Raw genomic sequence first — 25,961 nt, 5'->3', positions numbered from 1 at the left:
CCATGATGACAGCTTTGCATTCTCTCAACCAGCTTCACCTGGAATGCTTTTCCAACAGTCTTGAAGGCGTTTCCCAAATGATAGTCCCACCAAGCGCAAACCAGATGAGATGGTGTATCGCTGCTGAATGCTGTGGTAACCAATGCTGGTTAAGTGTGAATTCTAAATAAAATCACTGACAGTGTCATCAGTAAAGCACTCCCACACCATAACACCTCCATTGCTTCACGGTGGGAAATACACATGCGGAGACCATCCATTCACCCACACCGCGTCTCACAAAGACACTGGACCAAAAATCTCCAATTTGGACTCCAAAGCAAAGGACACATTTCCACCGGTCTAATGTCCATTGCTCATGTTTCTTGGCCTAAGCAAGTCTATTCTTCTTATTGGTGTCCTTTAGTGGTTTCTTAGCAGCAATTCAACCATGAAGGCCTGATTCACGCAGTCTCATCTGAACAGTTGATGTTGGGGTGTGTCTGTTGAACTCTGAAGCATTTATTTGGGCTGGCATCTAATGAACTTATCCTCTGCAGTAGAGGTAACTCTGGGTCTTTCAGTCCTGTGGAGGTCCTCACGAAAGCCAGATTCATCATAGCGCTTGATGGTTTTTGCGACTGCACTTGAAGAAACTTTCAAAGTACTTGACATTCCCCGTATTAATTGACCTAAATATCTTAAAGTAATGAAGGACTGTCGTTTCTTTTTGCTTATTTGAGCTGTTCTTGCCATAATATGGGCTTGGTCTTATACCAAAAAGGGCCATCTTGTGTGTAACAATGGATTGCCTCAAAACACATTAAGGAAAGAAATTCTACAAATTAACAAGGCACACCTGTTAGAATCCATTCCATGTGAATACCTCATGAAGCTGGTTGAGAGAATGCCGTGCAAAGCTGTCAAGGCAAATGGTGGCTATTAGAAGAACCTCAAACATAAAATATATTTTGATTTGTTTAACACTTTCTGGTTACTACATGATTCCATGTATTATTTCAGTGTTGATGGCTTCACTTTTATTCTACAATGTAGAAAATAAAGAAAAATCCTTGAATGAGTAGGTGTTAAAAGTTTTGAACGGTAGTATGTCAGTGGTTTCGCTCTATGACTCCCACAAGTCACGGGACTGGTCTGAAGTCGGTACCGCCAATCTGCCAACTTCAGTCTGTAGCGTCCAACCACTTATGCGTCTAGTTTCAGGAAACTAAGTGTTTGTTGCGCATCACTTCACAGGAGAGCCATTTAAATGTAACCTTGTTTTTATTTTATTTATTTTAATTTATTTATTTATTTCACCTTTATTTAACCAGGTAGGCTAGTTGAGAACAAGTTCTCATTTGCAACTGCGACCTGGCCAAGATAAAGCATAGCAGTATGAACAGACAACAGAGTTACACATGGAGTAAACAATTAACAAGTCAATAACACAGTAGAAAAAATAAAAAAGTCTATATACACATTGTGTGCAAAAGGCATGAGGTAGGCGGATAATTACAATTTTGCAGATTAACACTGGAGTGAAATGATCAGATGGTCATGTACAGGTAGAGATATTGATGTGCAAAAGAGCAGAAAAGTAAATAAATATAAACAGTATGGGGATGAGGTAGGTCAAATTGGGTGGGCTATTTACCGATAGACTATGTACAGCTGCAGCGATCGGTTAGCTGCTCAGATAGCAGATGTTTGAAGTTGGTGAGGGAGATAAGTCTCCAACTTCTGCAATTTTTGCACTTCGTTCCAGTCACAGGCAGCAGAGAACTGGAACGAAAGGCGGCCAAATGAGGTGTTGGCTTTAGGGATGATCAGTGAGATACATCTGCTGGAGCGCGTGCTACGGATGGGTGTTGCCATCGTGACCAGTGAACTGAGATAAGGCAGAGCTTTACCTAGCATGCACTTGTAGATAACCTGGAGCCAGTGGGTCTGGCGACGAATATGTAGCGAGGGCCAGCCGACTAGAGCATACAGGTCGCAGTGGTGGGTGGTATAAGGTGCTTTAATAACAAAATGGATGGCACTGTGATAAACTGCATCCAGTTTGCTGAGTAGAGTGTTGGAAACTATTTTGTAGATGCCGAAGTCGAGGATCGGTAAGATAGTCAGTTTTACTAGGGTAAGTTTGGTGGCGTTCTTTGTTGCGGAATAGAAAACAGACTCTAGATTTAATTTTCGATTGGAGATGTTTGATATGAGTCTGGAAGGAGAGTTTACAGTCTAGCCAGACACCTAGGTACTTATAGAAGTCCACATATTCTAGGACGGAACCATCCAGGGTGGTGATGCTAGTCGGGCATGCGGGTGCAGGCAGCGAACGGTTGAAAAGCATGCATTTGGTTTTACTAGCGTTTAAGAGCAGTTGGAGTCCACGGAAGGAATGTTGTATGGCATTGAAGCCCGTTTGGAGGTTAGATAGCACAGTGTCCAAGGAAGGTCCGGAAGTATACAGAATGGTGTCGTCTGCATAGAGGTGGATCAGGGAATCGCCCGCAGCAAGAGCAACATCATTGATATATACAGAGAAAAGAGTCGGCCTGAGAATTGAACCCTGTGGCACCCCCATAGAGACTGCCAGAGGACCGGACAGCATGCCCTCCGATTTGACACACTGAACTCTGTCTGCAAAGTAGTTGGTGAACCAGGCAAGGCAGTCATCAGAAAAACCGAGGCTACTGAGTCTGCCGATAAGTATATGGTGATTGACAGAGTCGAAAGCCTTGGCACGGTCGATGAAGACGGCTGCACAGTACTGTCTTTTATCGATGGCGGTTATGATATTGTTTAGTACCTTGAGCGTGGCTGAGGTGCACCCGTGACCGGCTCGGAAACCAGATTGCACAGCGGAGAAGGTACGGTGGGATTCGAGATGGTCAGTGACCTGTTTGTTGACTTGGTTTTTGAAGACCTTAGATAGGCAAGGCAGGGCAGGATGGATATAGGTCTGTAACAGTTTGGGTCCAGGGTGTCTCCCCCTTTGAAGAAGGGGATGACTACGGCAGCTTTCCAATCCTTGGGGATCTCAGACGATAATGAAAGAGAGGTTTTGTCAAAATGTGTTTCTTGGCAGAAATGCTGTATGGAACATATGAACTTTCACATGCCTTAATAACAAACTTGTATGCCATATGCAAATTAAAAATTTTTTTTTTTTTTAAATACGAGCCTACTTGGTTTAGCCACGGATGAAGACAGGAATCTTCCCGCTAGCCATGACTGACTGAGATAATAGCCGTTTCTGTCTAACTGAGCTGGTCAGTATGTGTAGGTAATCCTTTCTAATGTGGCTATTTTGAAAGATCTCTCATAGTAGAACTGGAAAAGTGTTGCTCTCCACTTTATGGGAGGTAGGGAAATCCTTGTCTCATCGCGCACCAGCGACTCCTGTGGCGGGCCGGGCGCAGTGCGCGCTAACCAAGGTTACCAGGTGCACGTTGTTTCCTCCAACAAATTGGTGCGGCTGGCTTCCGGGTTGGATGGCGCTGTGTTAAGAAGCAGTGCGGCTTGGTTGGGTTGTGTATCGGAAGACGCATGACTTTCAACCTTCGTCTCTCCCGAGCCGTACGGGAGTTGTAGCGATGAGACAAGATAGTAGCTACTAAAACAATTGGATACCACGAAATTGGGGAGAAAAAGGGGTAAAAAGAAAAAAAGAAAAAAAAAGAAGAGCACAAAGGCGGTGGTATAAAACACCCGTCTCCAGATTACATCTTCAAACTAAGGGCAACCATGGCATCTGTGAGAGAGAATAGCATCCTTGCATGTATATGGTAGGGTAGTCTAGCTAGCTACATTTGCAGATATTACGTTTTGTTTTGTCAGAAAGTCGTTTTCTTTTCAAGTTAAAGCATACTGTCAGCTACCAAACTAACGTTAGCTGGATGGCTCGCTAGCTAATGTTACGTGTATAATCTGCGTAGTAATATTATTCATATCTCAGTTATTTGCATTGCTAGTTATAGCCTCATAGCTAGGCAACATTGAACCTGGTTGGTTAGTCTAAACAAAACAAAAAAAGACTCCACTATGCAAGTAACCATTTCAATAGAACATTCATGGATGTCACTGCGACAACTGTAGATGGCCGTAGCTGGTAAATTTGCTCTGACCATCTACTCCGATTTCAGAGCACTCTTGTCTTGAGTGTACCAGAGCGCAGAATAACTGACAAATTCACAAACGTGCAACACCCATTGAATATGGCCAGTGTCAGTAAACGTTGGCAAAAAAGCATCATTAAAATGTTGCCAGCAGCAGTTGCAATCACCAACGCTCTGGATAACATAAAACAGTCTAACCAGCACTGCTAGGGTGAGTAAAATGGTCAGAGTGAACTGTTCTACTTCTCTGGAAGTAGCTAGCCAATGGTAGCTTGGGTGCTTGACTCCCGTTGTGAGGTCAGAACACTCCGGATCAACCCTACTCCTCGGCCAGAGAGTCCAGTGTGCGCTATGAACACTCCGAGAGCGAAACGCTCCAAATTTACAAACAGACAACAGAGTTTAAATGGCATATATTATTATTATTATTATATTATTTACAAATGCTCCGAGCACACTCTGGCACTCCAGATTTAATTTATAAAAACATACCCGTAGTATAAATCAGCTTTTAGTCTTGAAATTTTGGTTGTTTAGTACATGGCCTCACATGTGAATCCTTAACTTCTTATGACTAGTAGATTTGGATAGAAAACACTGAAGTTTCTAAAACTGTTTGAATGATGTCTGAGTATAACAAAACTCATATGGCAGGCAAAAACCTGAGAAAAAAATCCAACTAGGAAGTGGGAAATCTGAGGTTTGTAGTTTTTCAACTCTTTGCCGATCCAAGAGTGTAAATTTGGTCCGATTGCATTTCCTATGGCTTCCACTAGATGTCAACAGTCTTTAGAACCTTGTTTGAGGCTTCTACTGTGAAGGGGGAGAGAATGAGAGCTGTTTCAACCAGAGGTCTGGCAGAGTGCCATGAGCTCAGTGAGGCGAGCGCCCGAGAGAGGTAGCTGCGTTCCATTGCATTTCTAAAGACAAAGGAATTCTCTGGTTGAAACATTATTGAAGATTTATGTTAAAAACATCCTAAAGTTTGATTCTATACATCGTTTGTCATGTTTCTACGAACTGTAACGGAACTTTTTTTACTTTGTCTGGCCTGCGTGTCGTGAATTTGGATTTGTGAACTAAACACGCGAACAAAAGGAGGTATTTGGACATAAATGGACTTCATCGAACAAAACAAACATTTATTGTGGAACTGGGATTCCTGGGAGTGCATTCTGATGAAGATCAAAAGGTAAGTGAATATTTATAATGCTATTTCTGACTTATGTAGACTCCACAACATGGCGGGTATCTGTATGGCTTGTTTTTGTGTCTGAGCGCCGTACTCAAGATTATTGCATGGTATGCTTTTTCCGTAAAGTTTTTGAAATCTGACAGTGGTTGCATAAGGAGAAGTGGATCTGTAATTCCATGCATAACACTTGTATCTTTTATCAATGTTTATTATGAGTATTTCTGTAAATTGATGTGGCTCTCTGCAAAATCACCAGATGTTTTAGAAGCAAAACATAACTGAACATACCGCTTCAATGTAAACTGAGATTTGTGGATGTAAATTTGAACTTTACCTAACATACATGTATTCTGTAACATTAAGTCCTATGAGTGTCATCTGGTGAAGATCAAAGGTTAGAGGAAATTAATCACTATTTCTGCTTTTTGTGACTGCTTTTTGGCTGGAAAAAATGGCTGTTTTTCTGTGACTAGGTACTGACCTGACAATCGTTTGGTGTGCTTTTGTCGCAAAGCCTTTTTGAAATCGGACACTGTGGTGGGATTAACAAGTTTATCTTTAAAATGGTGTAAAATACTTGTATGTTTGAGGAAATTTAATTATGAGATTTCGGTTTAAATTTGGCGCCCTGCACTTTCACTGGCTGATTTCAGCCGTAAGAAGTTAAAGAGATGGGTGGGGCTAAGGCTTAAGAGGGTGTGAACGATGCTGAATGGGTGTACTGTAGACAAAGAGCTCTCCAGTAGGTGTACCAAGGGCCATTTTCTCAAAAGTGAGGTTATCAACTTTCAAAGCAGAATTACTTTCCCATTATTCCTCAACTATATAGTGTATGATATACAATTTCCTAGCTTTCATCCAATGTGATTTATTTTTATTTTTATGTTGCTACATAAGAACGAATCGAGCCGCTCAGTCACATATGACCCCTCTATGGAAAGGGAAGTCTCTCTCGAACACATACATGGATGCCCACAAGCCTCGCCTGAAGGTAACCCGGTATGAGTAAAAAGTATATGGAAGTAGTTTAACGCCTAAAAAAAAAAAAAAAGGGTGGGGGGTTAAATCAGGTGTCAAAAATAAATTGTTTACTGAACTCATCTCTCTCAGATAGTTTTGAAAAGTCTGTCTGTCTAACTTTTTATATCTTTTTTTTACCATCTGCATATCCATGTATGAATCGGTTATTCAATGCGTTTATGGGCTAATAGCAGTAAGGCCAAATTCAATGTTTCATCAAATAATTATATACATTTCATACCTTAAGCGGTAAAAAAAAAATCTAATCTTAAAACAATTCCATATGTTAGCTTAGTATACTACTGAACACCCGGCTTAGACTCTAGAGGGTTAACATCCATTAACACTTTTGAAAATCATGTCTCGTAATACCCCTTCAGAAAGTCATTACCAGTAGTAAAACACAGGCATAGTCACGCACACATTCACCCTCACTCCCAATATCCTGACAAACTTGAACATTTAAATTTGACTACAAATTGAACCATACATCTAGGCTACCACAATCTCCAAAGCCAGACTCCCGTAAACGAATCAGAATGTTCTACGTTGCAGACAAAGACAATATGGCCATCAATATCAAAGCCAGACAAGATCACATTCGGGAACCCTCAGCAAAGAGAGGAAAGGAACGCAACATCTAAGACATGTTTTAGTCTGAGGAGATCATGTATGGGTTACCTCAGAGACTTGACTTGTGGTATGTGCACACACACACACACGCCACAAAAGAATGATGGGGAAACACAAAGAGAGGATGTGGAACGTGAAGGCTTCATGCTACAACTTCAGGGGCTCAGGAGAGGCCCAAGGGGCCAACATACTGACCCAATCATTAAGCTAAGCCACCACTATGGAGGGAATAGGGCAGGTGTGTGCGCTTAGTTTATTTAATCTGGTTATCGGAGAGCTTCTTTTACAGGATTATAACAAAGAGCCTGAAAAGAGCCCTTCACTGTCAGTCTGTTTCCACAGAAAGACCCATTAACGCTTCTGTCAACTTCCCCATTCTGCCCCCGTAATGCCGAAAGGCCTTTTATCTTCTTCCCCAGAGTCAGATGAACTCGTGGATACCATTTTTATGCCCCTGCATGCAGTTTGAAGCAAGTTGCTAACTAGCTCTAGCGCAATTGCAAACTGGCGTGAGCATAATGTCTGGAAGTTTATGGGTATCTGCTTTCAGATAGCATTCTGACTGGAAGTCTATGGGTAACGCTAGTTAGAATTGGCTTGTGAAACCACCTCTAACTTCCTGCATACTTGACAGAGACATAATAAATGGTATCCAAAAGATTGCCTCGGTACTGGTACACTCTGTATATAGCCATGTTATTTTTACTTGTTATTGTTATTCTCTCATCTTTAACTCTGAATTGTTGAAAAAGGACCGGTAAAATAATCATGTCACTGTTAGTCAATACCTGTTTTTTTACAAAGCATTATGACTAAATATATTTGATTAAATGGCACAAAATAGAGCGCTAGTGCCAAATGGAGTGCCATTGGATCGCAATACAAAAATAACCCATTCTCGGTTCCAGTCCAGACCCAACTTCGAGGTTGGTGAGCTCCACCGAGACGACAGCGATGCCATTCGCAGCGGCCGTCGCCACGGCAACACCTGAACGCCAGGACCCAACTGCCGGCGATAATGAAGCGGCACTGTGACTTTACAGACTGTTGCATCATTAATTTTAATGTGTTGAGAAGACGCAGCTTCCCCTCCTGGACTGAAACTGAAAATAAGTACAGCTCTGGGGGAACGTGAGAGGAGAACTACAGCAAAGTCTCCAGTTCGCTTCCTAAGCACCACATCATGGCCAGGGGAGTCAAAGTGATGTGAGCTAGAACCGTCCAAAACAAGTAGAAAATGAAAGGCTGGTGAAGCAAAAAAATAAGAACAGAGGATAAGATTTAAGATTCGGAACAACGCTCCGAGAGCCTGTTTTGACCAATACCTTGTTGACGTCTCTGCCAGTGTGAACCATCAGTTCACTGGAATCTTTTCACAGGGAAATATATTTAGAGAGTGACACAAATGTGACCCGCTCAGCTCCCTAAAATCAATAAATCAAACTTTTCACAGAGCCAACAGTCATGATATATTACTATCAGGCCTTAAAACTGTCACTGAGGTTTTGATTTACGATTATGACTGAGGAGTAATGGGAAAAGGCCAGCTATTCCCCACTGGCTTTGAAGCAGGTGAGAGCACCCTTACAGCAAACACTGCATATGAGTAAGTGCTCATTTCAGAACCTGAAACGACAGGCAAAATGGTCAGTGAAAGAAATTAATCCCACGTCATTCTGAATATCATGAATATGCCTACATGACGCACCGACCTATCATTCTTTATGCAAATATAGACTACTTTACCATGATACAAATACATTTTGTTCAGAGAAGTATACAAATGACAGAATCAAGTCATGTATGCTTTGACAGGTGAAGCCCAATGTAAAAATGGCCGACCAAACCATGTTCCAGTCCATTTATTATGGGGGGTTGGTCTTACACTCCTTCCCACAGCACCGAATATCAGGTTTCCAAGGCTACACAGCATGGCAGCCAATCATAGCCATTTTCTTCAGGTCCGTTTAAATGTCTTGCTGGCCATAAAACTCAAAATTGGAAGCTTTAACCGGGAGAGCAGCACAGTGGAGAATGGGGACAGTAACTGACCACTCCTGTTGTGACAAATGTTAGCCATTTTATTTTTCTTCCTAATTCATATATAGCCTGCCTTACTATACATTTTTGCCACATTTTTCACATTTAGGATGGCTAAAAAGTATAACCATCCACAATACATTTTTCAAAGCAAGGTGAGTGAAAAGATTCCCTTTCAAGTGAGAAGGCACCGGTGTAATCCACAACAGCTGCAAGACGGACTATATTAAAACAGTATAGCCAGCGTTTAGCCGCCTCACAAGAAAAGAGAGAAGTGAGAAAGAAAGAGGGAAGAAAGAGTGACCTAATGCAGAGCTGCACCTCCTTGGAAGGAGTGTCTGTGCGTCTCTGCAGGAGTAGGGGCAGGCAGCTGCGCCCTTATGAGACCACTCTGCGAGACTGTTAGTATTAAAACTGTCAAACACATGCTTGTCTATGCTACAAGGTTTCCCCTCAATTCCTTTGGCTTCTCCCGTCAGGGGCCCAATGTTGATCAAAGGTACCGGAGGGGTAGTGGTGGGGGGCTTCAGCCGGGCTGAAGACGGCTTGTGGACATCTCTTGTACCCAACAGAACAGAGAGAGGGTGACGATGCCACACTGCTCCTGAAGAGTCTTCAAGCGCGATTCATTCAATTCTACATATGCTAAATGTATCCTGTCATAACATAAGAGTATCTTTCTAGTGTGGTCAAATGTAGGTGTACTATTAAAACACAGGTAAACTCCCCAAACAGGTAGATACCACCAAGTTTCAGAACAAGACCTGTGAGACGGTAGTTTGCTAACCATGATACAGCATGAACTTGCCAAGGCAGGTTTCAGCCTAAAAGGAGAGTGCCAATTGGTCAAATTCAGTGATGGGCTGCAAATACATCATCCTTGCAAACAACATCCAAATGTGCTTTCATTTTAACACGAGTTTAAGCCAGGCTGGAAGAACTCTCTCCTCCCTGGGCTCCAACCGGGAACACAATGACAACAGCCACCCTCGAAGCAGCATTACCCATGCAGAGCAAGGGAAACAACCACTCTAAGGCTCAGAGCGAGCGAGTGACATTTGAAACGCTATTAGCGTGCGCTAACTAGCCAGCCATTTCACTTCAGTCACTTCGGTTACACCAGCCTCATCTCGGGAGTTGCAATGCTTGAAGTCATAAAAAGCGCAATGCTTGACGCACAACGAAGAGCTGCTGGCAAAACGCAGGAAAGTGCTGTTTGAATGAATGTTTACGCACCTGCTTCTGCCTACCACCGCTCAGTCAGATACTTGGATGCTTGTATGCGCAGACAGATTATACGCAACGCATGACACGCTAGATAATATCTAGTAATATCAACCATGTGTATGATTATGATTGTTTTTTATAAGATAAGTTTAATGTTAGCTAGCAACTTACCTTGGCTTACTGCCTTCGCATAACAGGCAGTCTCCTTGTGGAGTGCAACAAGAGGCAGGTCGTTATTGCGTTGGACTCGTTAACTGTAAGGTTGCAAGACTGAATCCCCCGAGCTGACAAGGTGAAAATATGTCCTTCTGCCCCTGAACGAGGCAGTTAAACCAACCTAGGCCATCATTGAAAATAAGAATGTGTTCTTAACTGACTTGCCTAGTTAAATAAAGATTAAATAAAGGTGTAACAAAAATAATAATTTTAAAACGGCAAAAATCGGTGTCCAAAAACACCGATTTCCGATTGTTAATGAAAACTTGAAATCGGCCCTAATTAAACGGCTATTCCGATTAATCGGTCGACCTCTAGAACATACCACTCACGCAGCGCCGTTTCCATATCAGGAATGCGTTTAGCTTGACGTTCACACACACCGGTAGAAATAAACACCTCATCTGTTCTCATGAGCTTTGAAATGCATCTATACCTATGCTATAAATCAGAGTAGTGGATGATAAGTACTTTCGCTAACCACAAACTCTCCTCTCCAGTCAGGTGTTCAGACTAGGGAAGAGAGCCGTTGCATACGCCTCAAGAATTCACTGCATGCATTGAAGCATGCAAGCAGCAGCACTTTGGAGCGTCAAGTACAAGCAACACTTTGTATACTAGCCCTTGCCTTGACCCCCTCTCCTCTATTTACACACTATAGATTTATGCCCGTTGAAATGGGAAAAAGACGTTCTTTTCAACACGCATGTAAAATGGACAGACTTTCCAGTTTATTGACAGAACACGGATTTGCTAAATGACTTACCAGGAAACTGATGGTCAAGGTGGATTCGTAACCAAACACATCATATGAAGTACATCACACATTTCTATTTCACTTGCCACCATGTTCAAATGAAGCTCTGTAGCTCAGCTATTACAGATGAAACAGTACATGACATTGGTGTTATGACAAAATAACTCAACATTTACCAGCAACTGTTTATCTTTGTATTCAAAAGTCCAGTAGCAAGACAACTTACAATTACATTGTTTTTTCAGTATTAACGCAGTGAAAGAAACAAAGCTTGTCTTTTAACCGATTTTAACCTCGTTCCTTGGCACTAGTCTAGCAGGCTGTTCTGTCTCTTTGCACCACAAAGAGCAGACTCAAAAGCAGCCTTTGGTGGGTTGTGTGTGTGTGTGGAGGGGAGGGTGGCAGAGGGGTTTGTACAGTCAACCATGTACGACAGACTGTAGCCTACCTGCACCAGTGAACAGAGACCAAGCATATGCAGCACCAGCAAAACAACCTTATGGTGGTAGCTGGCTGGTTCTATGGTTGTCTTGTGTTCAAATCGAACAGCCTTTTAATTAATATTGTAATAGGCTGTCATTCAATCCATTCAAACTGACAATTCCTGTGACATTTTTGAATTTTAGAAATAGGAGTGAAAAATAAATCACTATGCTTCTATAGGGTATTGGTAACATCATGAAAGCACACAGGGGCCAGCTGTCAACGGAACGCGTCGGACACTGACAGGTGATACTGGTAAACATCACAATGACACCATGTTGTGAACTGTAAAACTCCCTGGATAACGTAACAGGTATGTGATGTGTAGCCTATGAGATGGCTATCTAGTCCAACTGCCCATGCAACAACATCACTGTGTGATACTAGAAGACATTGGCAGTTTATGTTTAACAGCCTACAAAAATGGACAATCAAGTCACTAATATTTATACTATATAGGGGTGAAAGCATAAAAGTATAAGAGTTTTAAAGAATAGCCTACTTAAAATACTTTATTTATATAGTAAAAGATAGTGGTTCTCCTGCACCTCAGTATGCTATGAACTCATTGGTATTAGACCCATTTTGTACATTGCATAATGCATATTTTTCTTGGTGCAATGACTATTCTTCAGACTGTTGAGAGTAGTTTGGGGTTATCATTTTAAAAAGGAGAATAAATAACGAATGGTTAAACAGCATGGTCTTACAACTGTTCCCTATAAAGTTCAAATGTTCCCTGGTAATCTGAGTCGCATGTAAATAATATGACATGGTCTCTCCACGGCATCGACTTTGGCACATTTCCCTGCATTTGTCACAGCAAACAACACTCAAACACACCAGCAGGAAAGGAGGTAAAAATACCAAACCAACAAATACTATAATTGATCCCTTCCAGCCATGCCAGAAGTTTAAACAACCACTATGCTCTCCAATGTTTGAACAAGCCCTCTTATGTTTACCATCACCTAATGATGGGTAGTGGTCACATTTAGCCTTTCTAGTTCTTAATGCCAGCCCTACCAACGTTGTTACGGTTTGTAGTTTCTCTCACCTTCATTTGGGTTGCCCAATCTTTTATAAAACTCGTAGGGTGAAATTAGTAAACTATTCTACTAAAGCTGGTTTACAAAAAAAAATAAAGAATAATACTTTAATCTAACCTCTCGGGATAAGTTTTAATTGTAGAGATACACATAAGGGGAACTCTATCCTATGACCATCAAAGATGTTTACAGTATAACGTATCCAATAGCGCATTTAATAAATTAAAAAAATGGGGGTCCATTTACAAACTTTGCAAAGTGAAGGCTTTTACAAAAAAAGTATTTTCAATTTACCGCCAAGGATGGTCGCGCACACAATTCGAATGCACCAATTTGTAAGTCGCTCTGGATAAGAGCGTCTGCTAAATGACTTAAATGTAAATGTAAATGTAAATGTAATTCAATAGTCTTAATTTGTCAGGAGTGGTAGGCTATTGCTATAAGCTTTGCTTAACAAATCAAGCAATCTATTATTTTATGACAGTAAAACTCAAAAAGCAGGGTGAATTATATGCCTACCTCGTTTTGGTCTTGGGAAGCTTTCGTGCAGGTGAAAAACGACTTTTTCCACAAAGTGCTGAATGTTGCTGTGCTCTGGTCCTCGGACAAACACCATCCAGTCGTGCGTAAAGCCTTCCACGGTGGGTTTCTTTCTGACCTGGGCACGATGTCCGAGTTCTAGTTTCACCTGAACAGCACCCTAGAACATCCAAAATCATATCACATATTGTTGCCAATCGGAGGCTGGCATCATTGCATGCTGTACAACCTACCTAAATCTATCCACGAGTAAAACCATACATTGTCTCAATAGACACCCGTACCAGCCTCAATGCGCGGAATAAATTAAATAAAACAATCACACGTTAACATGTTTCGATTTGATAGGTCTACTCATAATCACTTGCACTGTATCCTGCTTTGCATTTCAGCAAAGAAAGCAAGGTGTCTATAGCCTTCCCTACACTATGAAGACAGTCATGTATTTATGTTCATGAAGTAGCCTAGGCTACAAACGGCAAATAATTTTGAACAACGCCGAAAAACTATTACAAAGAGACTGTAATTTGCCAGGGTAGACTTTTTCAGGATTTTACTATCCAAGCATCACTTTTATACGTGAGATATGCTACATTCTAGACGCGCCTCGCTACTCAACTAACGTTAGTTCTACTGTACTTGAATATAAATATGGCTGGACATCTTCGGCTCAGACGCACCGGGCAATACCGCCTTCTTCGAGCAAAGAAAACAATACGTTAGAACACACCCTGCCTAAGCATGGTCGCGAGCAGTGTACTCACCGACGTGGCCATTCTTGAGGCCGCGTGCAACCGCTATTTCATCGAGAATTTGTTCTAAATGAGAAGATATAGGAGTGCAAATGGCTGATGGCGGACATGGTCTCTCCTAATTGAACTCAACCCCCGAGTTTCAGACTGAGGAGCAAAGTAAGACGCATGCGCTGTTTTGTGCACTGACAAGAGACAGACATAGCAGAGGGAAGAGAACCAATGAGACAACGCACACGCGCAGAGAACCAATGCATGGACTCGAGTAAAACCACCTCATAACTTCCCCACATAGGCAAGGGATTATTCCCCATGCCTTCAAACCATTGATGACTAGACCCATCTCCCAGCATGAACAGTCAACATACATTTACTTGCACTCTCGCAACAGTGTTGAGTGGAGCACTCGATACTGTAACATTATCCAATATATCCAACATGATAAACAGTCTGCTATTAAATGTTTTTTTTTAAGTATCAATTAGCCTACAACTGGATGTCAATATATTCTAACATTACCCCAAATAGTAATTGAGTCAACATGATGATTCATACACCATTCTTATCAAATCAAACAACATATTATGAGCCCCAAAATAGATAACTATTCATGTTTTATTTGAGCATCCCCTCCCATAATGCCCATTCCATCATTTCCCCCATAATGTGACAACCAAGTAAATAAACACATTGATTTTGAACTATACTCCAAATAGCCCACAAATTCTTATCATACCTATGATCTGAATGAGTTAAATACCATTTCTGACTGAGAAATCAATGAATGCAAGGTGTCAGTTTCCACTTTCTTTCAATAGGTGTGTGCTCTTCAGGTGTGCCAGCAGCAAATTAAAGACCTCACCATATGGACCTAAGAAGTGTTGGATTTGACAACTAGCCAACTGTTCATCATTCCCCCGTTGAAAAACGATTGTTTTTTACTCATTGCTGTGACAACTTGATGTTGCTTCTGCTTGAACACATTGATTATTGTTCAAGTGGTAACAATTACTTTATTGAAGATCAGATCAGGTCTGAAAGCTCTTAATTTCACTAGAATGGAGGCGAGGACAAAAAGGTGACCAATTGCAGGGGGCAGAGGTCATGGTGCCAAACCAAAGCATACATTTAAACTCAGTTTTTCACAATTCCTGACATTTAATCCTAGTAAAAATTAATTGTTTTATGTCAGTTAGGATCCCCACTTTATTTTAAGAATGTGAAATGTCAGAAAAGTAGTAGAGAGAATGATTTATTTCAGCTTTTATTTCTTTCATCACATTCCCAGAGGGTCAGAAGTTTACATACACTCAATTAGTATTTGGTAACATTGCCTTTAAATTGTTTAACTCGGGTCAAACGTTTGGGGTAGCCTTCCACAAGCTTCCCACAATAAGTTGGGTGAATTTTGACCCATTCCTCCTGATAGAGCTGGTGTAACTGAGTCAGGATTGTAGGCCTCCTTGCTCGCACATGCTTTTTCAGCTCTGCCCACACATTTTCTATGCGATTGAGGTCAGGGCTTTGTGATGGCCACTCCAATACCTTGACTTTGTTGTCCTTAAGCAATTTTGCCACAACTTTGGAAGTATGCTTGGGGTCATTGTACATTTGGAAGATCCATTTGCGATCAAGCTTTAACTTCCTGACTGATGCCTTGAGATTTTGCTTCAATATATCCACATAATTTTCCTACCTCATGATGCCATCTATTTTGTGAAGTGCACCAGTCCCTCCTGCAGCAAAGCCCACCCACAACATGATGCTGCCACCCCCTTGCTTCACAGTTGGGATGGTGTTCTTCGGCTTGCTGCCTCCCCCTTTTTCCTCCAAACATAACGATGGTCATGATGGCCAAAAAGTAAACATTTTGTTTCATCAGACCAGAGGACATTTCTCCTAAAAGTACGATCTTTGTCCCCATGTGCAGTTTCAAACCGTAGTTTGGCTTTTTATGGCGGTTTTGGAGCAGTGGTTTCTTTCTTGCTGAGCGGCCTTTCAGGTTATGTCGATATAGGACTTGTTTTACTGTGGATATAGATACTTTTGGACTTGTTTCCTTCAGCATCTTCACAAGGTCCTTTGCTGTTGTTCTGGGATTGATTTGCACTTTTAACACCAAAGTATGTGACAGAACACGTCTCCTTCCTGAGCAGTATGACGGCTGCGTGATCCCATGGTTGCGTGATCCCTTGCATACTGTTGTTTGTACAGATGAACGTGGTACCTTCAGGCATTTGGAATTTGCTCCCAAGGATGAATCAGAGTTGTGGAGGTCTACAAATATTTTTCTGAGGTCTTGGAGGATTTCTTTTGATTTTCCCATGATATCAAGTAAAGAGGCACTGAGTTTGAATGTAGGCCTTGAAATACATCCACAGGTATACCTCCACTTGACTCAAAGGATGTCAATTAGCCTATCAGAAGCTTCTAAAGCCATGACTTCGTTTTCTGGAATTTTCCAAGCTGTTTGAAGGCACAGTCAACTTAGCGTATGTAAACTTCTGACCCACTGGAATTGTGATGTAGTGAATTATAAGTGAAATAATCTGTCTGTAAACAATTGTTGGAAAAATTACTTGTGTCATGCACGAAGTAGATGTCCTAACCGACTTGCCAAAACTATAGTTTATTTAACAAGAAATTTGTGGAGTGGTTGAAAAACGAGTTTTAATGTCACCAACTTAAGTGTATGTAAACTTCTGACTTCAACTGTAAGTACAGAAGTTCCCCTTATTGCATGGGACACTTTCAAATGTACTTTTAGAGGCCATTCAATACAATACAATGCTCATCATTAAAACAAAAGCAGTTTAGATCAAAATAGATTAGAATAACATATGCAGTTTTCGAAAATGTATGGGAATATCTGCTCAATCCAAATTTAGAACCAACTGATTGCAGTATTACCACCAAAATGGAGGAGGCAAGTGGAAAAGGAAGAAGTGGGGAACTTGTTTGCCTGCCATATATTAAAGATATAAATTGGCTGAAAGGAACTAGCAAAAATAGAAAAATATACCAGTTTCATCTTAGAGCAAAAATGTTGACAGCTGGCCTCCCGGGTGGCGCAGTGGTTAAGGGCGCTGTAATGCCACCAGAGACTCTGGGTTCGCGCCCAGACCCTGTCGTAACCGGCCGGGAGGTCCGTGGGGCGATGCACAATTGGCCAAGCGTCGTCCGGGTTAGGGAGGGTTTGGCCGGTAGGGAAATGGCGCTAACCAAGGTCGCAGTGCGTAACCAAGGTTGCCAGGGACGGTGTTTCCTACCGGGTTGGATGGCGTTGTGTTAAGAAGCATTGCGGCTTGGTTGGGTTGTGTATCGGAGGACATATGACTTTCAACCTTCGTCTCTCCCGAGCCCGTACGGGAGTTGTAGCGATGAGACAAGATAGTAGCTACTAAAACAATTGGATACCATGAAATTGGGGAGAAAAAGGGGTAAAAAAAAATTAAAATTTAAAAAATGTTGACAGCTGCGCCACACAGGTTACAAATAAATGGGAGGAGATGTTCGATGTACCAATTCCGTGGCATATGGTTTATGAACTGATACAAAAAAACTGCACTTGATTCAACATTTTGAGTTTTTCTAAATTCTTGCCACCAACAGAATGCTACATTTATTTTGGAGCATACAACAATCTCAGCTCTGTAGATTTTGCTGCGAAGAGACAAAATCAATAGTTCATTAATTCTGGTATTTCCCATCTGTAGCTTGTTTCTGGCCACAGGTTCGGTTAAAACAATCATAACATGCACCTAAAATGAACCTTACAAATAGCAGTGTTGGGTGATTTGGAAAGCCATAGTCAGTCAATAAATAATATACTAATACTCATAGGAAAGGTTTTCATCTTAAGCTCACAATCTTTGGATAACATACGATTAGAAAGGTTCCAACATTTTGTAAAACATCACAGCACAATTAAAAATATATGGCACAAACGAGGGTGGTCTATGGTGATAGGTGGGATGGTCTGAGAGTGGCTGAGGGTTGGGATCAAAGAGCTTATGTTTGATAATATATTATTGGTATGTGACTGTTTTATATAAAAGTTACATGTTTTATTTATTTACTTCACCTTTATTTAACCAGGTAGGCTAATTACAACTGCGACCAGTCCAAGATAAAGCAAAGCAGTTCGACACATACAACAACACAGAGTTACACATGGAATAAACAAACATACAGTAAATAAATACAATAGAGAAAGTCTATATACAATGTGTGCAAATGAGGTAAGATAAGGGGGTGAGGCAATAAATAGGCCATAGTGGCAAAATTATTACAGTATGGCAAATTAAACACTGGGGTGATAGATGTGCAGAAGATGAGTGTGCAAGTAGCGGTCCAGGGGTGCAAAGGAGCAAAATAAAAAATAAAAATTATAATATGGTGATGAGGTAGTTGGATGGGCTATTTACAGATTGGCTATGTACAGGTACAGTGATCTGTGAGCTGCTCTGACAGCTGGTGCTTAAAGCTAGAGAGGGAGATAAGAGTCTCCAGCTTCAGTGATTTTTGCAGTTCGTTCCAGTCATTGGCAGCAGAGAACTGGAAGGAAAGGCGGCCAAAGGAGGAATTGGCTTTGGGGTGACCAGTGAGATATACCTGCTGGAGCACGTGCTGCGGGTGGGTGATGCTATGGTGACCAGTGAGCTGAGATAAGGTGGGGCTTTACCTAGCAACGACTTATATATGACCTGGAGCCAGTGGGTTTGGCGAAGGATATGAAGCGAGGGCCAGCCAACGAGAGCATACAGGTCGCAGTGGCAGTGGTGGGTAGTATATGGGGCTTTGGTGACAAAACAGATGGCACTGTGATAGACTGCATCCAATTTGCTGAGTAGAGTGTTGGAGGCTATTTTGTAAATGACATCGCCGAAGTCAAGGATCGGTAGGATAGTCAGTTTTACGAGGGTATGTATGGCAGCATGAGTGAAAGATTCTTTGTTGCGAAATAGGAAACCGATTCTAGACTTAATTTTGAATTGGAGATGCTTAATGTGAGTCTGGAAGGAGAGTTTACAGTCTAACCAGACACCTAGGTATTTGTAATTGTCCACATATTCTAAGTCAGAACCGTCTAGAGTAGTGATGCTGGACCGGTGGCTAGGTGTGGGCAGCGATTGGTTGAAAAGCATGCATTTAGTTTTGCTTGCATTTAAGAGCTGTTGGAGGCCACGGAAGGAGTTGTATGGCATTGAAGCTCGTCTGGAGGTCAGTTAACACAGAGTCCAAAGAAGGGCCAGAAGTATACAGAATGGTGTCGTCCGTGTAGAGGTGGATCAGAGAAACACCAGCAGCAAGAGCAACATCATTGATGTATACAGAAAAGAGAGTCGGCCTGAGGATTGAACCCTGTGGCACCCCCATAGAGACTGCAAGAGGTCCGGACAACAGATCCTCCGATTTGACATACTGAACTCCTCCTCCTCATCATCATCCTCCTCCATCTCCTCATCATCATCATCATCATCAGTAAAAGCTAGATCCAAATCAATACACATTTAAATATATGTATGCAATAATAATGAATGTCAGAAAAATAGGAAACTTTTTAATTTAATTTTAACTTCATTCTTTATTAAAATAAGATTTCATGACATAGTATGGAACTGTCAATTAGTTTCCCATACCCATTTGACCCTTACTGCATACCGTAACTGTGTTTTTGGCAGATTTGTCTGAAAATATAGATATTGGTCATACAGAATGATAGAGATCTCTGGTGGCCAAAACAATCTATTTTAGCATGGGCAGCGCCATTGAGGGCTTCCATCATTTTAATGTAGTCAACTGGGTGGTACTTACATCTTCATTGGCTGATCCCTCCTGGTGACCCTGTTGTAGTCAGATGTCCAGATGTCTTCGATCTATCTCTATGATATTGTTTTACATTTTTAGCTTGAAAGTTTAAATCTGTAATGTAAAATTATATAAGTTATAAATACTGTATTTTTTTGTGTTTAGTTCAACTGGAATATGCTTTCGTGTGCACCGGTGATGTTGCAGAAGTTCTACAAGCTCGCTAACATTATTTAACAGTGGCCAGCTAGCTAACTTAGCAAGCTTGACAAATGCATAAAATGTAGTTATAATTTACACATATGATCTGTTAGTTTGTACTGACAACTGTGCATGTTCTTTGCAAGTTATCAAGTCCTCAAAATTATGAACCTAGCTGAAAGTGAAAGTGACCAACGACATAAAGTTAGCTGTAGCTTAATAGCTAGCTTGCTCAGCTACATATATTTTATATTTTCATGCATCAACAGAGGAAGAGGCGAAGAGAGAGGTTTTACTCTGCCCAACATCTGTTCACGAAAATATGCCCAATAGGTGAGGATTTCTTTCTAATGGAGGTGAATGAGGGTGTCGAATTTGGTAAATAAATAATGTAATAGCTAATTTGCTACGTGAGGCTTATTGGATTGAACAGAAGTTTCGTAATTGTTAGGTTGTTATACCTGATCTCACCTCTTAACGCCTGCCTTCCATCTTTGAGGACATGTATTTCCGTTGTTAAAGCGGTCATTTAAATATATTGTTAATATAATAGGCAATCTTTGGCTTATGGTAACTTAGCTCTGTTCCAGGAAACTCATCATGATGTTATAGATATACAGTACATTCGGAACATTTTCAGACCCCTTGACTTTTTCCACATTTTGTTACGTTACAGCTGTATTCTAAAATTGATTCAATAGTTTTTTTTCATCATCAAACTTCACACAAAATCCCATAATGACGAAGCAAAAACAGTTTTTTAGAACATTTAAAAAACGCAAATGTCACATTTACATAAGTATTCAGACCCTTTACTCAGTACTTTGTTGAAGCACCATTAGCAGCGATTACAGCCTTGAGTCTTCATGGGTATGTCGCTACAAGCTTGGCACACCTGTATTTGGGGAGTTTATCTCATTCTTCTCTGCATATCCTCTCAAGCTCTGTCAAGTTGGATGGGGCGTGTTGCTGCACAGCTATTTTCAGGTCTCCAGAGATGTTCGATCGGGTTCAATTCCAGGCTCTGGCTGGGCCACTCAAAGACATTCAGAGACATGTCCCGAAGCCACTCCTGCATTGTCTTGGCTGTATGCTTAGGGCCTAAGAAGTGTGGTTCCAAACTTCTTCCATTTAAGAATGATGGAGGCCACTGTATTCTTGGAGACCTTCAATGCTGCAGAAATGTTTTGGTACCCTTCCCCAGATCTGTGCCTCAACGCTATCCTATCTCGGACATCTATGGACAATTCCTTCGACGTCATGGCTTTGTTTTCGCTCTGATATGAACTGACAACTGTGGGACCTTATATAGACAGGTGTGTTTATTTCCAAATCATGTCCAATCAATTGAATTCACATCAAGTTGTACAAACATCTCAAGGATGAGCAATGGAAACAGGATGCACCTGAGTTCAAATTTCAAGTCTCATATCAAAGGGTCTGAATAGTTATATAAATAAGATATTTCTGTTTTTAAAATGTTTAATACATAAGAAAACATTTCTAAAAACTGTTTTAACTTAGTCATTATGGGGTATTGTGTGTAGAATGCTGAGGATTTTTTTTATTGAATCCATTTTAGAATAAGGCTATAATGTAACATAATGTGGAAAAGTCAACGGGTGTGAATACTTTCCAAAGGCACTGTATGTATATACATCTGTGGAGGCTGCTGAGGGGAGGACGGCTCATAATAATGTCTGGAATGGAGTATTATGCCTGTGTTTGACACCATTCCATTCCAGCAATTATTATGAGCCATCCTCCCCTCAGCAGCCTCCACTGAAATCTATTGTGTCTCTAGTAACCCCAGGCGCAGCAGTTAGACAGATAGCTAAATGAGGCCACTAAACAGTCAATGCTACACTGTTGGTAGAGTTTGTGGTGAGTCTATCAAATGTATCCCATTGGAAATGTAAGGAGAATGTCCTATGTGTTCTGCCTGCCTAAACCAGTAACTAAATCGTTTTGGAGGACAAGCAACAAGCTATGTATTATTCTGCTGTCCACAAGCGGCAGGACTGTCACTTTCAAAGGCACAGGATTGACCATTTAAACAATGTAACATTGTTTACACAAGCAATGCCGAGCTAGCAGTACAGACCTGTCTACATTGTTAGTGAACAAGTTAAAGGCAGTCTAGAAACCCCTGGAATAGTTTCATTTACATGTGTTTTGCTGAGTATTATCCCTCTTTGAGTTTGGAAAATGTGCTATGCAGCACAAGTGAAATAACATAGATTATTGTACTATCTGGGGGTCAAAGCTCGACATAGACATTACATTTAACATTTGAGTAGAAACTCTTATCCATATCGACTTACAGGAGTAATTAGGGTTAAGTGATCTGCTCAAGGGCACATTGACAGATTTTTCACCTAGACGGCTCAGGATTTGAGCCAGTGACATTTCAGTTACTAGCCCAACGCTCTTTACGACTAGGCGGCCTGCCACTAAGCTAGACTAGACTAGCAAGGTGAACGTTTGAATGTCCTCATTTCAATCCATAAATAATTGAACACCATCTGTCTTAGGCCTAATTCAACAACCACAAATGTGGTTTTCTACTCAAAAAATATGAATGTTAGTTTATTCCTCTAATTGTCTCGTATCCACATTTAACTACACACCGCACACAATTTTCTACATTTCAAACCCTTCACAACAAAATGTAATTTTATGGAACGGAACACCTTGTGCAGTGTAATAACAGTGTGGTGGATTCTATCCTCTTTTTAACACAAAGTCAAAGTCACTTAACAAAGAAAGGCCTATGATCAGGTTCAACCATAAACACCAACTTGTAGAAGACAGTTGTCAGAAGTCTACTTTTAGCATTGAATATGAGGACCTTACCGGGTCATAAGCTTGGGCTGCAGTCGTGTTGATGCTGCTGTGGCTGCTTTGTTAAGTCGTTGGGAGTGAATGTTATAGCTGCGTCAGAGGCTGTGAATTGGCTGTTGCACACTGTCGGCCTGTCACTTATCAGTACTTTAATATAGGGGGAACGGGTGGGGCTGGGGTGGGGTAGGGTGCAGTGGGTGGGGGGGCGTCGCTACATTGTTTCCCCCTCTGTTCAGATAACATACAGATCTCCCTCTGGCTATCAGCCAGCCAGGCAGCCAGGGTTAGGCCCTGAGAGTAACCATCTGGTGGTCAGTCCACTCCACTCGTCTGTCCTCTCTGCCTCATTGTCCTTCTATAATGGAAAGACAACCTGAGATGGTCAAAGTTGCAATGCATTCAATGTAGCAACTAGAAAACTGCTTAGGAGCATGTCATCTTTCTGTATTTGGGAAGGTCAATGAGTCTCGTGAACAATGCATTAAATTCATTCAAAATTATGTCAGTGGCTGTAGGCCAGTGTCACCTGTCAGAGCGTTAGTTTACACTGCAGGGGTCATCTTTCAAATGGATGCAGGTACAGTACCTGCTAGGGGTACCTGCATTAGGTTAGTTGTATATGACACAGCAGATGGCTAGAGTTTGGCCATCACTACTGTTTCATAGGTTGTCTTGTCAGTCCGCTGGGACCTAGGAGTAAAAATGTAATGTAAAATATATCTTTGAAACATGGCCAGGAAGTTTGGTTTTCCACACAATAATCAATCATCTTTGTTTTGTTGTGTTGTGTACTTTTGTTTCCAACAGGAGAGCTCCATTCTATTTGAGTTTTAAGTTATTTGAAAGCACAAAAACAGGAATATTTATATTCTAGGCCTAATCTTTCTCTCTCCCTCCCTCCCTTACAAGCAGGCATGGCCAGAGGCCCTGTGATGCCGTGGTGCTCCTGGTAGAGCAGGCCACGCCGACCTGCACTACGTACTCAACAGCATCCTCAACCTCCTGCTCTCCACCAGGTACTACACACACACACACACACACACACACACACACACACACACACACACACACACACACACACACACACACACACACACACACACACACACACACACACACACACACACAGAGAGACATACCCAGACACACACACACACACACACACACACACACACACACACACACACACACACACACACACACACACACACACACACACACACACACACACACACACACACACACACACACACACACACACACACACACACACACACACACACAGACACACACACACACACAGAGACACACACACACACAGAGACACACACACACACACACAGACACACACACACACACACAGACAGCACACACACAGAGACACACACACACAGAGACACACACACACACACACACACACACACACACACACAGAGACACACACAGAGACACACACAGAGACACACACAGACACACACACACACTGTCAAAACACATAATTATTCAAATGTTGTTCTCCTGCTACGACAGCCTCCCTGCCCCACCCTGTAGAGGTCTTAACATATCTTATCCACACTGTCAGACATGTCCCTCCTCTATCTCTCTGTGGTGCAACACTGATAAGGACATCCTGCTACACAGCATTGTCACGTCATACTGTAGAGCAGCTGATCACGTTATACTGAAAGTCATTATGAAACTCAACCTAGCTCTCCTATAAGCCTTATTGAGACATCACTCAATCATATAAATCATGCTATATTATTCACTACAGGAAGAAAAGAAAACACAGTGCACTCCACGTGTATAGGCCTAGTGGTCATATCCGTGTAGAATCATCGCTATGGTTACTATGATTCACTGTATGACACATGCATATGTTGTTGTTTATTTTATTTGTATTCTTTTTTTACACCACTTTCATTAAGGTCTATCACCATGGTCACCAACATTTAACGATGGTCATTTACTTGAGTCTGGGCACCTTGCCCTGTTCTCTTTACATTGTTCGGACACACCATGGGCATTCTCGCTGTAAACAAGGTGATGACAGTCATTTCACTGAGGAAGGGACACGCTGTCCTTGCTATTCCCCAGGCTGCTGCTGCTGACTATTGATCTTGCTTAGGTAATGGCCTTCACAGCAGGAAATGGAACGTCAATCAGCTTGTGACCTTTCCAGCCTCGGATATTATGGCATGCGCCGTCTAACATCATTGTGTAAATGTACAGTGTTCTTCTATTACTGAGTCAGTCATGAAGCGTGCGTTGAGACTGAGAGGGACTGGTTGGTATTTAACATCCCAGATGAAGAGGGATGTGTCTGAGTGTTTGTCAGACTGACTCAGACTGTCAGTCCTCAATGTACAATAGTTTATTTTTGGGTCAAATTAAAACGTAACAGAGATGCAGTGTTTGTATAGTGCTCTGTGGGCCAGTGTTTAAATGTTTTTCAAAATGAAGATTGGAGCTGTTTCTTCCCCATGTGCTCTCACTCACCAATATCATGAAGGTCCTCGACACAGTATACTGTAAGTAAGTGGTTTCCAACCTTTTTCAGTTACTGTTCCACTAACTGAATTTATCTCTGCCCAGAGAACGCCTGAAGTACCTCCTCATGTGCATTTTACCAGTAGGCCTACTGTCTCATGAGTCTTCTCAAGTAGCCCCTGTGGATAGGGCAAGTATAGGTTGGTTTTCTGTAAATTGCTAGTTATATCCCAGACCTGATCATTTTTTTCTTCTGTTTATTGTGGACAGAAATGTGCAGGGGTTGATAAAAGTGATAGGAAGGTTTCTCCAGATGCAAGTGGACTAGAGAGACAATGGAGCAAGATTTCACTTGTCCCTACTCCATCAGGTCAGTCCACTTCACGTGTTCCCACTCCATCAGGTCAGTCCACTTTACATGTCCCTACTCCATCAGGTCAGTCCACTTTACATGTCCCTACTCCATCAGGTCAGTCCACTCTATTTGTCCCTACTCCATCAGGTCAGTCCACTTCACTTGTCCCTACTCCATCAGGTCAGTCCACTTTACATGTCCCTACTCCATCAGGTCAGTCCACTTTACATGTCCCTACTCCATCAGGT

General features: G+C 41.7%; 1 protein-coding gene across 4 annotated transcripts in view; it reads right to left on the bottom strand.

The window, feature by feature from the left end:
• Nucleotides 1-22,987, bottom strand: part of LOC118391958 (protein AF-9-like) — a 67,209-nt gene extending 44,222 nt beyond the window's left edge. For 2 of the 4 annotated variants that reach the window (XM_035783485.2, XM_052459460.1), the window contains exons 1-2: nucleotides 14,025-14,191; nucleotides 13,240-13,420 (exon numbers count right to left, since the gene is read on the bottom strand). In XM_035783485.2, coding sequence (XP_035639378.1) covers nucleotides 13,240-13,420; nucleotides 14,025-14,036 — 193 coding nt within the window. In that variant the 5' untranslated portion in view covers nucleotides 14,037-14,191. Of the gene's footprint in view, nucleotides 1-13,239; nucleotides 13,421-14,024; nucleotides 14,192-22,880 lie in introns of those variants that run through there. The other 2 variants (XM_052459461.1, XM_052459462.1) reach the window with 2 other exon arrangements.
• Nucleotides 22,988-25,961: the final 2,974 nt, after the last annotated feature.

This window comes from Oncorhynchus keta, chromosome 13 (genome assembly GCF_023373465.1).
Source record: "Oncorhynchus keta strain PuntledgeMale-10-30-2019 chromosome 13, Oket_V2, whole genome shotgun sequence".
NCBI classification, from domain to species: domain Eukaryota; kingdom Metazoa; phylum Chordata; class Actinopteri; order Salmoniformes; family Salmonidae; genus Oncorhynchus; species Oncorhynchus keta.
Note: the sequence above shows the minus strand (reverse complement) of the source record. Positions and strands in the feature narration are given on the sequence as shown.